This window comes from Podarcis liolepis (genome assembly GCF_965112155.1).
Source record: "Podarcis liolepis genome assembly, chromosome: 13".
NCBI lineage: Eukaryota > Metazoa > Chordata > Lepidosauria > Squamata > Lacertidae > Podarcis > Podarcis liolepis.
Window position 1 is genome coordinate 9,796,895 of NC_139573.1, and position 17,374 is coordinate 9,814,268.

Below are 17,374 nucleotides of genomic sequence, written 5' to 3' on the forward strand. Positions count from 1 at the left end.
ATAATTTTACTATTTATACCCCACACATCTTACTGGGTTGCCCCAGCCACTCTAGGCAGCTTCCAACATAATAAAACATTAAACTTTTTTTTTAAAAAAAAAAAAAAACCTTACCTATACAAGATTGCTTTAAGATGGCCTAGGGGTCGGATAACTCCCTACCCTCCAACATTTCTCCAATGAAAATAGGCATATCCTAAGGAAAAGTGGGACATTCTGGGATCAAATCAGAAACCAGGATGGCTTCTCCAAATCAGGGACATCCCTGGAAAATAGGGACACTTGGAGGGTCTGTGATGGTTGATGTTTGGACAGTTTGAACTGAGCAGAACCTATTGGGAATTGTAATCCAAACATAACAAGAGCACAGATTGTAGAAGGCTGATTCAAGCATTGTGACCATCCTCCCAAGACACCTTTAAATAAAGCTTGCTTAACTGATATTATGTCAACAGAATGAAGGCAAGACAATCAGCTGTGGTAAGATTATAGGGTTTAGAAATCTACATGAAATATAATTTCACCATGGCTATGCCAGGTATATTACAGAATATTCTACTGATTTGCTTTCTTTATAAATGTATTTATATGGGCTGAACATGACTATCTGTTGTGTGAGAGACATCTAGTGCAGTATAAATGCATTATTGTGTGTTTTGTGCATTCTGTTTTCTTCCTACCTACTCTACAAGTCATTGTCTGAAAATAATATACTATACTTCTACATAATGAAATCATTAAATAGGCAATAAAGTTAGAATAAAACCCAAAAGCATAATCTACAAAGCCGTTGGAAATGGAACCACAAATCGATTACTGTGAATATTATGTATCTATCTATCAAAGTCTTTATTTGATTATACGTATGAGGCTGGGTGTATTTCTTCAGGAAGGGATATACCATGAAATCATATAAAGTCTTCTTAGAAGTTTGTCTCCTAGAGTTCAACAAGGTTTAATCCTAGGAAAATGGGAATAGGATTGCAGCCTTAATGCTCTATGTACAAATGCTGAATTTTTGTATTTGGTTGGATATAAGGATGAGTGGTTGTGTGAATTTTGGTTTCTCTCTGTTCCTCACTTTTCACATTCTGAAGTTTGGTTTTCCACATTTTCAAATCGGATTGTGGTTGTTGTTGTTGTTTAAGTCATCCTGAAAAATTGTCAGTATCTCATTGCAAATTTCTCCTATTTTCCCCCCATCCCTAGTTGGAAGATTGAGGATGCTGTGGTTTGTTTGTTTTTTGGTTTTTTTTAAAAAGAGAAGAAGGTATAAATGAGAAATAAGGCTCTTTGTGATCAACAACTTTATCTTGTAAATGATATTATAAAGAAGCAATAGAAATAAAACAAACAAACACATAATTAGAGGTAAGGTAAAGCAGCTATCTTTCTTTTAATAAGGTCCAGTGAAGTTCTGACCGTCTTGAACAACACATGTTTACATGCAATGTACAGTGAAGAATGCTGGTCATTTTCCAAGTGCAGAGTACTGCAAAATCAATGACAATTTTACAGAATCATGATCTGGAGGAAAACCTACTTTGAGCTTTCTGTTCTAAACTTCTACTGCTGGCAAGAAAACAAAACATTCTGTATTTTTTTTATGAGCAACAGAACAAAAGGAACAAAGAATTAGTTGTGGTGTCAACAGAAGACACCTTGATAATTCTTGTCAGCGAGGGAGCTCCTGTTAGTGCCCAGAACAGTAGAAGAGTGGGAAAAGAGCCTGCCCTGAATCACACAAACTCTAAAGCATACGTGTTTCAACTTCTTAATTGTTCTATACTTTCACATTGGCCATGGGACTGAAGAATCAGAGCAGCAAGGAGCAAGTGACTGAGTTAATCTTAACTAGCTTCCAACTTCCTAGGCACTTGGAGCTCATCCTTTTTGTGGTGCTTCTAGTTGTTTTCCTGATAACAATATCTGGGAATATCACCATCATCACACTGGTATGCTTGGACCAGCGCCTCCAAACCCCCATGTACTTTTTCCTCTGCAACCTCTCACTCATGGAGGTCTTCTTTGTCACGTCTATTATCCCGAAGATGATGGTGGACATGGTTTCTCTGAACAAAGCCATCTCTTTCTTGGCCTGTGTGGCCCAATGCTATTTCTACTTCTTCTTTGGCGCCAGTGAAACCATCCTTCTTGCTGTGATGGCCTTTGATCGCTATGTCGCCATCTGCAAGCCACTGCGCTATGCCATCATCATGAATGGATGGGTCTGCATTGATTTGGTCCTGGGCTGCTGGATCGGTGGCTTCCTTGCTCCTGTTGCCCCAATCATTTTACTCTACCCACTATCCTTCTGTGGCTCTAATATTATAGACCATTTCTTCTGTGACTACACCGCATTTGTAAAGCTGTCTTGCAGTGATGTGGAGGCCCTCCTGGCTCTGGAGAATGTCTTGTGCTCAGTTATGCTCCTGGGCTCTTTGTTTGTCACTCTTCTCTCTTACGTCTACATCATTGGCACCATCTTGCGCATGCATTCCACCAAAAGTCGACAAAAGACATTTTCCACCTGTGCATCTCACATCACTGTAGCCTCCATTTTTTATGGCAGCTCAATTATCATGTATGCTTTACCCAGCCAGGGATACTCCCAAGATGTCCAGATGGGCCTTGCTGTCCTTACTGGGGTAGTTACTCCTTTACTGAATCCTTTTATTTATAGTCTAAGGAATGAGAAGGTCAAGGAGGCCTTCAAAGACTGTCTGAAGAAGAGAAAATTCACACTCTGAGAATGAAGCAACTTGTTGATCCATCCTGCTCTTCCTTTGTTGAACTGTCATTGGTTTGATTTGTTCTTCTACAAATTGCCTGGAGAATGAGGGCAAGTTGTAGGGTAATGTGGTCAGTGCTTTTTTCAAAAAAAAAAAATGTTTAGGGGTACTCTCATTTTCCTACTCATATTGAAATACTGCCCCTCAACGAGGCCAAACTTAGATTCACAAAATGTTTAGCGGTATGCGTACAACTGCATACTCCCAGAAAAAAAGCACTGGATGGGTTAAATTCCACCTTACCTCCAAGGAGCACAAGATGCTGTGCATGGTTCTCCCCACTACCCATTCCACCCTCACAACAACTATGTGAGGTAGGTTAAAGAAACAGAAATACAAAATTGGGTCATATGACAAGAAGGTTATTAAAAAACAAAACAAAAATGCACCTTTTCTCTCACACACATGCCCAGAAAATGGAGAACATTGAGCAAACTTTTTTCCAGGTATTTTCCATGCTGTTAGGGTGCATGTGAGGTAGTAGTCACCTTTTTCCTTTAGAACACGGATGGGGAATCTCTGACATATGGGCCAAATATGGTGTTCCAGGTGCCCCCATTGGGATCTTCAAACCATTTCGGGGAAAGCTGCACCCATCCACCATACACACGATGTGATATTTGCATAAGTTATGGGGCAGATAAGAGTGTGGTTTCAAAGGAACTATTACAATATAGGCTCCTGATTATTCCTTTGCTGAAGGAAGGTTTGCTTTCCAATGTCCAGCAGCTGATCAGATGTTGACACACACCTTGCTCAAGGAAGGTGAAGTAGTCCCCATTCAGTGAAAATCACTTCTTCCTCCCAGTGATGTTCCTTGAAGTTGTCCCATGCTGGGGACTTAGGCACATTGGCAGAACTACCAATCGTGTGATTTCATAATGATGCCACGTGATTGCCAAGTGAGGTGTCCACCCAACAGTCAATCGCTGCCCTATAGCAGGCATGTCCAACAGGTAGATCATGATCTACCGGTAGATCATTGGATGTCTGTGGTAGATTACTGGTAGATCACTGGCTCCCCCCAAAGAAGCTGAACAACTGTGGCTCGCCTAAATAAAGCTCAACATTTTACCTCCTCCCTGAAAAAGCTCAATAACTTTGACCTGAACCCTAAAAAAGGGGGTAGATCACTGTCAGTTTTTAACTCTGTGAGTAGATCGCAGTCTCTTGGGAGTTGGCAACCTGTGCTCTACAGGGTGGAGCCGAATGTTCCCCTGCCTTCCCTCTAATGTCACTAAGTCTGGGATCCTGGGAAGGATGAAAACTCCTGGACAGAATTCCAACACACTTGCTGCTGCTGTGCCCGACTCCACTTGCAACCTTGGGGTGGAGGAGAGAAAGAAGAAGATAAGCGAATGTATTGTAATAATTATTATTTATTTATTATACCACCCTTCATCTGAGGATCACAGGGCAGTTTGCAGTACAGACATCCCTTCCACATACACACGATCAATTAATAATCAACTGTGTATACATGCAGTGCTGGGAAATAATCAAATAATTCAATTCAAACCAGGAAATGGTGGGAGAGAGCTGGAGAGTGCTTGTGGCTCATGGATAGACCATCCCCGGAGCTCAGAGAGGAAGCCCCTTAGAGACCAGAAGTGTAGGGGGGCTTTGTTTAGGCTGCTCAGCCTCCCTGCCTAACAGATGGTGTGTGGGGCAGCGCAGCAGCAGCAGTCACTTTTCCACACGTCCTCCAGCCTCCTGCCCACCTCAGAGCTTCAATTCTAGTTGTGGATATTTTTGGACACAGTATTTTTGGTATGGGTTGAAGAGAGAGTGGCAGAGAGGGAGTTTAAAGGGTGTTTAAAGGGTGCTCCCCACCTTATGTGATTTCACTTAAGCATGAGGGGGCTCAGAACGTAACCCCAAGATAAGTGGGGAGTCACCTGCATAAAAACACAACAATGCATAACATAATTACAAATGAAACCCTCCCCCAAACCACATACACAGTTTCAAAGGCCATAGATTATTTAATTAGCCAAAGGTACACAGAGGATGAATGTTTTTTTTCCTGGCACCTAAATATATGAAAGGAAAGCACCAGGCGAGCCTCCCTGGGGAGGGCATTCCACAAACAGTAAGAACAAAAGTGCTTACTGTTGCTAAAGGTGAGCCCCACTTTAAATGAACTGTTGGGAAATAACTCCTCCCTCTGGAAAATAATTGATGAAATAGTATTGCGTGGACAGGCGGAGTCCCCAGATCCTGCACGGTCCCCCCATCATGTGAATAACGACTCAAGACAACGTGCTATGGGATTAAATTGGCCACAACTTTATTAAATTTCAAATGTGGGTAGACCTTGGCTCAGGCATTGGGCGTTCTCCCTCCCCAGTCCCCAGCCGGGGACCTAGGGAGCATCAGGGTTATCCAGTGTGGGGGGGGGGGATGGGCCGGCTCTGGAGAACATATGTTCAAGCAGAGATGGCCGCCCCTGTAACGCCGCCGCCGCAGGAGGGAGCAATGACGACCTTTCGGTGTACGGCCAAAGCCTCCCTTCAGAAAACCCCTTTAATGGGGAACCCTGGTATCGCTGCCACAAGAGGAAGATGGACAAAAGGATTCCGCCCAAGGCCTGATACCGCCAAAGTTATGACGTTTTGCTACGGGAAAGGCGAAACCTGCCAATGCAGGGAAATTCCTTTCTGGCCCTTTAACAGCGACCTCAACATAGCAGCGCCCGCATACCTGTGAAGAAAAATTAACCTGCAAAACCTGTGAAGAAAAGTTAACCTGCAAAATAAGACCTTAACTGAGGGTGGGCAGGGTGGGAGAAGCTCTGGAGCCAAGTGAGGATTCCTAGGTAAGATCCTCCCTCTATTGTGTGGGCAGGTAATCCCTCCCCTACCTGGCCTGGTCTCCTTGGCAACGCTTCCCCAAGGTGGGATTGGACAACGGACTGAGGTAGGTGGAGACCTCCAGGTATCCCACCTGAGGGAAGGCAAAGCCAAGCCTATGCTGTTGGAACCGCTCCAGATCTAGGGGCTGCATGCGTCCACGCAAAGGGCGCCCCCCATTTAAGCGGGGAGCGGTCATTATAAGATGTTTCTCCTTTTGAATGCAACCTGTCAATATCATGCCAGCACACATGTTTCAGAGTAGGAGAATATAGTAGCTGAATCATAGATCGTCTGCTTTGCCCGAATAAGGTCCCAGGTTTGACCTCCACCATGTCCAGGCAGAGAAATTGCCAACCCAACCCAAATATAGGATTGAACATGGGACTGTTTGAAACTGGAAGGGGCTGCTGGGAATTGTAATCCAAACACGTTGATAGCACAAGGTTGGAGAAGACTGATTCACGCAGCAGAAATCTGGTCTGTTCCACCTCAGTATAATTGTCATCTTCCCAAGATACCTTTAAATAAAGTGTGTCTTGCTGGTATTCTATAGAGAGGATTAGGCAAGGCACCCAGCCATGGTAAGATTCATGGACTTGGAAAACTTACATCATTTATGTTTGAGACTTTCAGCTGATAACTGCAACTTTCAGCTGATAACTGCAACACTCTACAAATTTACTCTACACACAAACACTTATCTCTTATTTAACTTATGGATCAACATGGGTAACTTTGCTTTTTGCGTAATGTTTACTTTTCTCTTTGTTTTCTTTTTTGTTGGTTTTAATGTCTCTGTTCTTTTGTTTATATATTGTAAGTCTCTTAAAATTACTTTAGTAAAACAGTGACCAGTAAATTTAATGAAGCAAATAACAGACACACTATTATCTATGCTATACCACACAATCCAATCATTACATAGCAAAAAGTTAGCATTTTAATTGTTTCAGCGCTTGATCTGAAAATGCATATGAGGCTCTCCTCTCCAGGAAGGTATTTAAATGGCAAATTTTTGATGTCTAGCAGCCAATAAAACTGCTTAGAGGTTTTAATGCAACCAAGCAGTACATAAACGTTGCAAAATAAATTGGTTTTTTTTAAGTACAGTAAGAAGTCAGTCCCACAGAATTCAATGGAAATTTGAACACTGATAATGTATGAGGAAATGTTGATTTCATTATTATTATTATTTGTATTCCTTAAGAAGATTGGGATGCTCAAAACCAGAGCCTTTTTGCAACTGTAAGGGAGGGGGATCCTGTTAGTGCCCAGATTACTGGAAGAGTTGAAAAACAGCTTCCTTAAATCATACAAACCCTAAAGTGTATATGTGTGTGTTGATGAAGTGCTTGATCATCCCACAACTCCACTTTGGCCATGGGAATGAAGAACCACAGAAGCATAGAACAGGCAACTCAGTTCATCTTAATTGGCTTCCAACTTCCTAGGCAATGGGAGCTCTTCCTTTTTGTGGTGCTGCTTCTTGTTTTCCTGTTAACGGTAGCTGGGAATATCACAAATATTACTATCAGGGGCTTTCTCCCACGCTTGCTTCATTCAGCAACCCCCCTGCTCTGTTGGAGAATTTTAAGTTCAGCTGATGGATGTTGTACATATATGGGTGTTTGCTTGTTAATAAAATATTTCTTCTAAATTCATACCTTGAACCTGGAGCTTCAAAGATCACGCATGTTACTAGGACTGAATACTGTGTACAACCTGCCTTCATTTTTTCTCTCCTTCCCTTCCCTGACTTCATGCAAATTCAGGATTGTGATGTGTGACTAGAAAACCTCCAGTGGAGGCTACGTGATGATAACCTTACATTTTTATGCATATAGGAAGACATACACTCCATTTTTATGCATATAGGAAGACATACACTCCATTTTTGGAGCAGTTGGAACAGTTGACAGGTATGCATACTTTCTTTCCCCTTAATTTTTCTTTCCCCTTCTAACTCTTACAAAGCAGATAAATGATGCCAACTATCACTTCATTATCTAAGTTTATGATGGTCCCTTGAGGCCTCCTCCAAAGCAAAAACTTCTAGCTGTGAATATGTCAAGGGGAGACAACTGGTGGAATCTAGTCCCCAACACACACGTAAGGCAAACTTTAAATTGAAGAATATTACGTATTCAAATAGCAAAGGCACATGTTGAGTCAGGCCCATAAATGGGGTTCACCACCTACCCTAACACCAGCCAGCTCTCTTTGCAAGCCTTCCTGCCCCTGAAGCAATGTGAAGAAACAACAAAACAAATATATTGAGTTCTATCCAATATTAAACATACTTAGAGTGAACCCGTTGAAGGGAAGGGGAGCCTCATACTGAAGTACCAAATTTGTGGCCCACTAAGCCTCTCTATCTGGTGTCCACAACTCTCCTCAGGCCACATATTTGCTCTGCTTCACACCCACACATGTTATTCCACATCTGGAATGTGTCCTTGAACTCTGCTTCTTGCTTGTCTGGATGGAAGACAGAGAGGGGAGTGAGTGTGAACGTGGCCCAGATAAGAGTCCTGCCCTCGGATCAATAAAGTTTCTCAACCCGGGCAATAGAAGGAGGATGTCAGCAGGCTTATATCAGACGACCTGCCCAAGGGACCCATTGCTGAGCAAATTTCATGTCAGGATTTACAATATTCCTCTCACACCAAAGATACAGCAGGCTGGTGGTTTTATAAAAGTTTGGGTGCTCTTTTGTTTGGGGCTTCCATCTTGTTTCACCTTGTGGCAGGTGGGAGTCTTCAATAAAGACCAAGCCTACTGGCTGCTGTTTTGCTCTGGTATTCCTGGCTGGTGTCCTTGTTTTTTGTCCAAGGGAGCCCTCAGATTTCTCCATTAACACTTCCAACTCGATAATTCTGTGTTTCCATGCAGATACTGGTCTCTGCAAAATTAGCCACCTTCCTCCTCCCAGTGAGCATCAGTGACTCTCCTGGTGAGAGGACAAGCAAGCACAGCTGTCCCACCCTGTCACCCATTATTCCAAAGGAAATGATCTGGCATTACTGTTGCAATGCTTTGAGTCCACAGTAGGGTGACCTAACAAGAGAGAGGGGTAAGATATCCCACTGGTGGCTCAGTACGGCCAATGCAGTAGTGTCCTAGCATATCTGTTGGGGCACCAATAGGATTGAAGGAGCCCCAGGTTTGTGGTAGCCCCACAGGTGCAGATGACCCAACAGGGTCACCACTAACCTGGAGCACTCTTGACCTTATAGACTTTGCCTCTCCCTGTTCCACTGCTGTCCTGACCAGCACAATGCAGCCGATGACAGGAGGTTATTTACCTCTGTACCCAACCAGGAAACACGTTTCCTACTTAGTAACAGCAACGCACATTAAAATAATAGCATCAGAAAACGGGGTGGGTCCTCAAGGGTAATTTAGCTGTACTGTGGTACCTTGGTTCTCAAACGCCTTGGTACTCAAACGCCTTGGTTCCCAAATGCCGAAAACCCGAAAGTAAGTGTTTAGGTTTTTCAACGTTTTTTGGAAGTCAAATGTCCAATGCGGTTGTCAGCTATTGTTTCCGGGGCACCTCCACCAATCAGAAGCCGCACCTTGGTTTTCAAACCTTTTCAGAAGTCAAATGGACTTCCAGAACGGATTAAGTTTGAAAACCAAGGTACCACTGTATTTGGCGCTTTTGTTTTTGCTATTTATTTTGCATTTTTGTTTTTGAGGCTACTGATTGATTATTGTGTGACTGCAGAAATGGATGAAAGCCCCCCATCCAAACAATGACTATCATCAGTGCAGGTAAGAAAATTTTTATTTTTTATTTTTTTATCATCTACAATACTGTCTTATTTATTTTATAGTACAGTACATTGGTTATTGCTTTCATTTTATGTCTTGTTAGATTGTAAAATTCATGTAAAATTGCTGTTTTAGGGGCTGTTTTTAAAAGTCTGGAAGGGATTAATCCATTTTGCATTACTTTCTATGGGAAAGCGTGCCTTGGTTTTGGAATGCTTTGGTTTTGGAATGGACTTCCGGAATGGATTAAGTTTGAGAACCAAGGTACCACTGTAGGTCAATAATAATAATAATAATAAATTTTATTTATATCCCGCCCTCCCCAGCCGAAGCTGGGCTCAGGGCGGCTAACAACAATCAAAATAGCTCAACATTCTAAAACATTCATTATAAAATTAATTAAATCAAATTAAAATCAAATTAATGGCAACCATCAAGCAAAATTTTGTGCAGATTGCCAGAGGAGGGGGTCAGGCTGCGCCCTGACAAAAGGCCTGGTGGAACAGCTCTGTCTTGCAGGCCCTGCGGAAGGATGTCAGGTCCTGCAGGGCCCTAATCTCTTGTGACAGAGCATTCCACCAGATTGGAGCCGCGGCCGAGAAGGCCCTGGCTCTAGTTAAGGCCAAACCTTCTCATGCAGGGAATCTGCTCCTACTAGCCCAAGAGAAAACATTCTGAAGTGTGCTTAATTCACCTTGAATCCCCAAGAGTGAAATTTTATGCATGTCTACTCGGAGGAAAGCCACAGAGTTCAATGGGACTTGCTCCCTGGTATGATACAACCGTATATATGTTTAACTGGGAGTTAAGTCCTATTGAATTCAGAAGGAGCTCCCTTTGTGTAGATATGCATAGCTAATGCATTGATAGTATCAAAAATAGGAGTGGCCCTACAGATGTTCAACTCCCAGCATCCCTGGTGATTGACCTTGCTGCCCTGGGCTATTGGGATTTGGGAGTTCTGCAGCATCTGGATGGCCAAAGGTTAACCCCCTGGTTCTAAAGCATCAAACATTTACTTTTCAGCTCTTAATTGTTTGTAACTATTATTCCTTTGGGAACCTCTCCATGAAATGTAGAAAATGAAGACTTCTGGGAATTTGAGTTTGCAATCACCTAAGAAGGCATCTATCTCATCAGGTAGATGATAGATACCCATGACAAAGAGTGCTAAGAACAGTTTTTTTCTCCTGCTATTGCCTCCTTGTGTTTATCTTCCCTTTTTATTTCCAGAAAAAGCAGCACACAAACATTACCAGAACTCTGACAGATATACTCTGAAATCTGTATTGTTGCTCCTAATGCCACATCAAAAGAACACATTCTTGCATGCACTTTAATTTCTGTTATTAGTGGGAGTTTTGTTTTTGTTTTTTTAAGTATACAGTTGCTAGGAGATTCCAGTGTTCCTTGTTGGATGGGAAGAAATTTGAATGCTCTGCTTTTTATCATATATTAAAATAGCTTTTTATTTATTTCTTCACAGGCTGAAGAGAGGAAACACAACAGGTAAGTTCAGCAAACAATAGATTGTAGGCAATAATGGATTGTATACTATATTAGTTGAAATTAATGAGCATGATTGGGGTCCTTTATTTTTCAACAGGTCTACCGTGAGTAAAAATTAGTTGGATACAACATACAATGGAGAAATAAAGAGTGGCCATAGACATAAAGACCAGTGAAGAATGTTGAGAGAGAAAAGTTTTGCTCCCTCTCTCATAAGATTAAAGCTTGGGGACATCCACTGAAGCCGGACGTTGGAAAACCCAGGAGAGACAAAACAAAGTACTTCACATAGCACATCCTTGACCGATGGATTGCATGTGTGTGAATGTGTTTCTTCTGCTTGATCATTCCACAACTCCACATTCACCATGGGACTGAGGAATCAGAGCAGCATGGAGCAAGTGGCCGAGTTCATCTTAACTAGTTTTCAACTTCCTAGACACCTGGAGCTTATTGTTTTTGTGGTGCTTCTTGTTGTTTTCCTGATAACAGTAGCTGGGAATATCACCATCATCACACTGGTATGTTTGGACCAGCATCTCCAAACCCCTATGTACTTTTTGCTCTGCAACCTCTCACTCATGGAAGTCTTCTTTGTCACATCTATTATCCCCAAGATGCTGGTGGACATGGTTTCCCTGAGCAAGGCCATCTCTTTTTTGGGCTGTGTGGCTCAATGCTACTTCTACTTTGTCTTTGGCACGTGTGAAACCATCCTTCTTGCTGTGATGGCCTTTGATCGCTATGTTGCCATCTGCAGACCACTTCACTATGCCATCATCATGAATGGATGGGTCTGTGCCTATTTGGTCTTTGGCTCCTGGCTTGCTGGATTCCTTTCTCCTGTTGCCCCATTCATTTATTTCTATCCACTATCCTTCTGTGGCTCTAATATTATAGACCATTTCTTCTGTGATTATGTTTCAATGCTAAAGCTTTCTTGTAATGATGTACATTTCAATCTAACTTTGGCTTCAGTCCTGTCCTCAGTGGTGCTCCTCAGTTCTTTGTTTGTCACTCTTCTCTCTTACATCTACATCATCGTCACCATCTTGCGCATGCACTCCACCAAAGGTCGGCAAAAGACATTTTCCACCTGTGCATCTCACATCACTGTTGCTTCCATTTTTTATGGCAGCTCAATTTTCATGTACTCTTTACCCAGCCAGGGACGCTCTCGGGATGTCCAGAAAGCAGTTGCTGTCCTTACTGGAATGGTTACCCCATTGCTGAACCCTTTTATCTATAGTCTAAGGAATGAGAAGGTCAAGGAGGCCTTCAAAGACTGTCTGAAGAAGAGGAAAGCTCTTTGATGTACCCTTTCCTTTCTTCATTGCACCATCATGATTCAGTTTGTACAGGTTGATTAGTATGTGAGCAAGTATGTGATGGACTGCTGGTTGTGCTGTTCCTTCTGAGCTGAAGGTCTTTTTTGGGGGGGGGTGCAAGTCCTGTCTTTCAGCTACTATATCACCAGCAAATGATTGCATGAACATTGAAAATGCAAGGTATCACCACGTGTAAAATGGTTATAAATAGAAAACTGGGTAACTGGGAGCCAGTGTGGTGTAGTGGTTAAGAGTGGTAGTCTCATAATCTGATGAACCGGGTCTGTGTCCCCGCTTCTCCACATGCAGCTGCTGGGTGAACTTGGGCTAGTCACACTTCTTTGAAGTCTCTCAGCCTCAGTCACTTCAGAGATTGTTTGTTGTGGGGGAGGAAGGGTAAGGAGATTGTTATCTGCTTTGAGACTCCTTAGGGTAGTGATAAAGCAGACCCCGGGTTAGCCTCCTATTGACCCAGAAACCAATCAGGACTGTGTGGAGTATTGTCAAATCAGGAGAGAGGAGTGAGTTAGAACACAACAGTTTAACTATCTGGTAGGGCTTTTCTGACAGTGAATGTTTGTAAGGGCTTAGGGAGCACCTAGATAGGGCGCAGTTCAGAGCCTGCTTAGGGCTGAATTAGAAGTTAGCTAGGCAGGGCAAGCCAGATCATTTTCATGAGGGAAACATAAAGATCTTAGAAGGGACTGGGAGTGTTTTATTGGTTGATGTTGGCACCCATCTGTCTCAAGAGACAATGCAGTGTGACCAGACCACTAGCCACTATAGAAGGCATTGTTGTGTTTAGAGAGAGGTTCAAAGTGAGAATTTCAATAAAGTTCTGTAAAGAGTGAGTGAAACAATGAGCTGTGCCTTATTAGAGAACCCATTAATCTGTATCTCTCATCAAGATTATGTAAATAAAATTCTAGTTTTGTTCCAAAAGTGCCTCATCCTTACTTTGATCCTCTGGGAGGGGATAAGTGAAAACAAATGATTTCATAAAATCAGTTACCACTAAAGTAGGTTAAAGTAACAGAAGTATAGTATTTTAATATTCTTTTGGAAGCAGCCCAGAGTGGCTGGGGAAGCCCAGCCAGATGGGCGGGGTATAAATAATAAATTATTATTATTATTATAAATATAAAATTGGGTCAGGTGACAAGAAGGCTGGGGGGGGGGGGAGAGACACACACAAATCATGTCATCCACACATACCCAATAAAGGAAGCAGACTTTCCTCCCAATTATTTCCCATCATTTTGAGTGGAGGGTAGTAAATATTCCCTCATCATCACCACCAAAATGCCCTAGATAGCAATAGATCTGGGTACTGTGAGGAGTGAAAAATAATGGCCAGGCTCCCAACACACTTGCTGCTGCCCACCCCCCACTTGCAAGCTTGGTGGTGGTTGTGGGTGGAGAGAGAAGAAGCTGTGGTAATGGCGAGCCCCACCCTCAATGAATTGTTCAAGATCCCTTTCCTGGATATATTTTGGTGAAATGGTTCCTCCTCAAATTCTCTGTTCACAAAAATGAAGCATGCTCAGTATCGTTTCCTGCTGGGGTCAGTAAATACAGCAGAACAGAACTTTCCTTGACTATCAGCTAAGGAAATGAAAATGGAACAACTTTACCTCTGATCTCAATATGATGATCATTTGTCAGGCTTGATGAAATTGATGCTTAAAGAATGAGTAAGTAGGGTTGGCATATGCCCATAATTCCCTGGACATATCCAGGACGTATGGCAAGTCATGTCAGCAGTGTTGTTTTTGCTGATTTATCGAAAAATAGCTCCAAATAGCTAAAAAGCAGTTCCAACAACTTTGGGGGGGGAAAACAACAACTCAATAACTTTTTTGCCTGGATTTTTTGAAATATGGCAACCCTAGATGATAATAGCCCCCATGGGAATCTCATGTAGCACCGCCGAGAGAAGGAAGATGGCGAACCTCAAGCCCAAGAGCAAAATGTGTAACTCTCCAGCCTTTCTATCTCTTCCATGTAACTCTCCCAAAGCCACAAGTCTCATTTACTCCCCAAAGTGTCATTTCCATGGCTGTTTCACCACTTCACCTGCTATTCCAATGCAAACACTTTCGCATTACTGTTCCAATTCTTTGAATCCTTACTCGTGTGACCTTAGAAGAGAGAGAAGTAAGGATCAACATCAGCTCATGAGAGCTGATACAGCAGTGTCCTAGTGGTGGTAGCACTGTGTTTGTTGGGACAGAAGTGGGATTGAAGGAGTTTCAGGATTTTCGTAGCCCCATAGATGTAGGTGCATTGCTGCCCTGACCAGCAGAGTACCAAAAATGGGTCAAAGTTAATGGCTCTGTGCCCCCCGCATGCACAAATCTTGAGTGACCACTGAGACACACTGTCTCCTACCTAGGATCAGAGAGCTGGAAGGGACCTCAGAGGTCATCTAGTAGCAGTAGTACAAACTTTCTGCTATTGCAGGAGATCTGCTGCTTCTCGCCCAAGAAAAACAATTCTGAACTGTGCTTGAACCATCTTGAATCCCCAATGGTGAAATTCTATGCATGTCTCCTCAGAAGAAAGCTACATTAATTTCAATGGGACTTGCTCTGCAGCCCTGTACATGTTTACCTGGGAGAAAGTCCTACTGAATTCAGTGGGAGTGTCCTCTGAGTAGACATGCACTGTTAGTATTGAAAATAGAATAGAATACAAAATAGAATAGAATAGTATTGAAAATAGAAGTTGTAAACCACATAGTGTGAATCTTCAATTCCCAGTATCCCTTGATGTTGATTATGCTGATGGGCCGGCAAGATTTGGGAATTCTTCAGCATCTAGATGGTGACAAATTAACCACCCTGGTCTAAAGCGTCTAACATTTTGCCTACCAACTCTTAATTGTTTGCATCCCTTTGAGAATCTCTCCATGAAATACAGAAAATGAAGACTTATGGGAATTTGAGTTAGAAACCACCAATGAAGTACCTCATCACATAGATATCCTGTAGATACCAGGGACAAAGAACGGTGAGAATGAATGCCTTCTCTTGCTATTATTCTGCGCCTCCCACCTCCCGCTTTTTACTTTTACTAAAAGCAGCACACAAACATCATCAAAACTCACATAGACGTGCTCTGAAATCTGCATTGTTGCTCCTAAGGCTGCATCAAAAAGCACAACTTTTCTATTTTGACATTTGCCTTGATTTCTGTTATTTGATTTTGTGTTTTGCTTTTTCGAATACAATTGCCAGGAGCTTACAATGTTCATTATGTGATGGGATGAGATTTATGCGCTCTACTTTATTATTTAACACATTTTAAAATGGCCTTTTCTTCATATCTTTACAGGCAGAAGAGAGGAAACACAACTGGTAAGTTCAGTACTTAGTGGACTGTATCCGATATTAATTATACTCAGACTTGCCTCATTGCGATTACTGAGCACGACTAAGCAAAGTCCTTTAATTTCAACAGGTCGAAAGTGAGTAAAATTTGTTAGGCTACAGCTTAATGTTTCCCTCCTGTAGCCTCTGAACTGTCACACTGCAGACTAATACAGAACTATTTATGTATTTATTTTTCATGGTATTTCTATGCCATCCCACAACTAAGGTTACCTGGGCAGTGTACATAAAAAATAAAGTATGTAGGTCGATCAATCCATAGATAAAATACTAAAGCTGGAAACTCAAAATCCTTTTTAAAAAATGAACCCTACGTACATTTATATCCCTCTCTCATAAAAGTAGGACTTGGGGACATCTAATAGAGAAGACAAAACAAAGTCCTTGTTCATTTCCCCCCACCCACTCTTCTCTCTATACTTCTGTATCGAAGTATCATCTGTGCTTGAGATATTTATCTCCTGAGTACATTGAGTTCAGTGCATTTACCTAACGAGTACACATTGAAATCAGTTTATGTTTTTTAGGTACCTCCCAAATGTACAAAAACAACCAAACCACAAGCAAAGTCAATGAATTCATCTTGCTGGGCTTCTCGGTAGACTGGCAGGTGGATATCGTTTTCTTTGTGGTGCTCCTTTTGGTCTACATGTTGACCATCACTGGCAACGTGGTCATCATTACTGCAACATGGGTTGACCGCCGACTCCACAGCCCCATGTATTTCTTTCTCTGTAACCTGTCCTTCCTGGATGCCATGGTGGCCACAGCCATTGCTCCCAAGATGATGAAGGACTTTTTATCAAAGAAGAAGGCCATATCCGTATCCGGCTGTATCGCTCAGTGTTATTTCTACTTCTTTCTTGGCACCACTGAATTCATCCTCTTGGCTGTCATGTCCTTGGACAGGTATGTTGCTATCTGCAACCCACTCCGATATTCCATCATAATGAATATACGCTTGACAATCCAGCTAATGCTTCTCTCCTGGTTTGGGGGCTTCTTTTCAGTCCTTTCTCCAATCATCATTATTTCTAAGCTACCTTTTTGTGGTCCTAACATAATTGACCACTTCTTCTGTGACATTGAGCCATTGATAAGACTTTCCTGTGCTGACACTGCCCTCCTGGAGATGATTGAGTTCTCCCTTTCGACCATTGTGCTCTTGAGCTCTCTGATGCTGACAGTGGTATCCTACCTGTATATCATCACCACCATCCTCCGCATCCAATCTACAACAGGTAGGAAAAAGGCGTTCTCCACTTGTGCTTCCCATATCACGGTGGCCTCCGTCTTCTATGGAAGTGCTATCTTTATGTACATCGTGCCCAACAAAGGCTTTTCCTTTGGCCTCAAGAAAGCTGTGACCCTCCAGACCTGTATTGTCACCCACTTGCTCAATCCATTCATCTATACCCTGAGGAATCAGCAGGTCAAAGAGGTGCTGAAAGACACCGTGTCCAGACTCCCATGCACCACAAAGAAGCTGAAGACAAGCTTACCAAGGAAGGAAGGGTAATCATCAGTGCTGGATACAACTTAGGGCCCCCCCCAAAAAAATTCACTATTAATATACTTCTTCTTAATTGTATTTCAGTTCAAAAAAATTACTTTGATAAAATACATATTTTGTTATGTGCAAATGGGCTTTAGATACCTATTAGGTCCATAAATTACAATTCAACACAAAAAAAACAACAATTTGTTGTTGACAAAGGACA

General features: G+C 42.3%; 2 protein-coding genes across 2 annotated transcripts in view; both read left to right on the forward strand.

The window, feature by feature from the left end:
• Positions 1-17,172, forward strand: part of LOC310692589 (uncharacterized protein) — a gene marked incomplete at its 3' end in the record, with an annotated part of 25,718 nt that extends 8,546 nt beyond the window's left edge. The window contains exons 3-5 of the mRNA XM_083473532.1: positions 10,911-10,933; positions 15,598-15,620; positions 16,181-17,172. Coding sequence (XP_083329658.1) covers positions 10,911-10,933; positions 15,598-15,620; positions 16,181-17,172 — 1,038 coding nt within the window. The remainder of the gene's footprint in view (positions 1-10,910; positions 10,934-15,597; positions 15,621-16,180) is intronic.
• LOC310691427 (olfactory receptor 6M1-like) lies at positions 1,450-3,009 on the forward strand. Its single transcript, XM_083471219.1, has one exon. The coding sequence runs from the start codon at positions 1,803-1,805 to the stop codon at positions 2,748-2,750; it is 948 nt and encodes a 315-aa protein (XP_083327345.1). The 5' UTR covers positions 1,450-1,802; the 3' UTR covers positions 2,751-3,009.
• Positions 17,173-17,374: the final 202 nt, after the last annotated feature.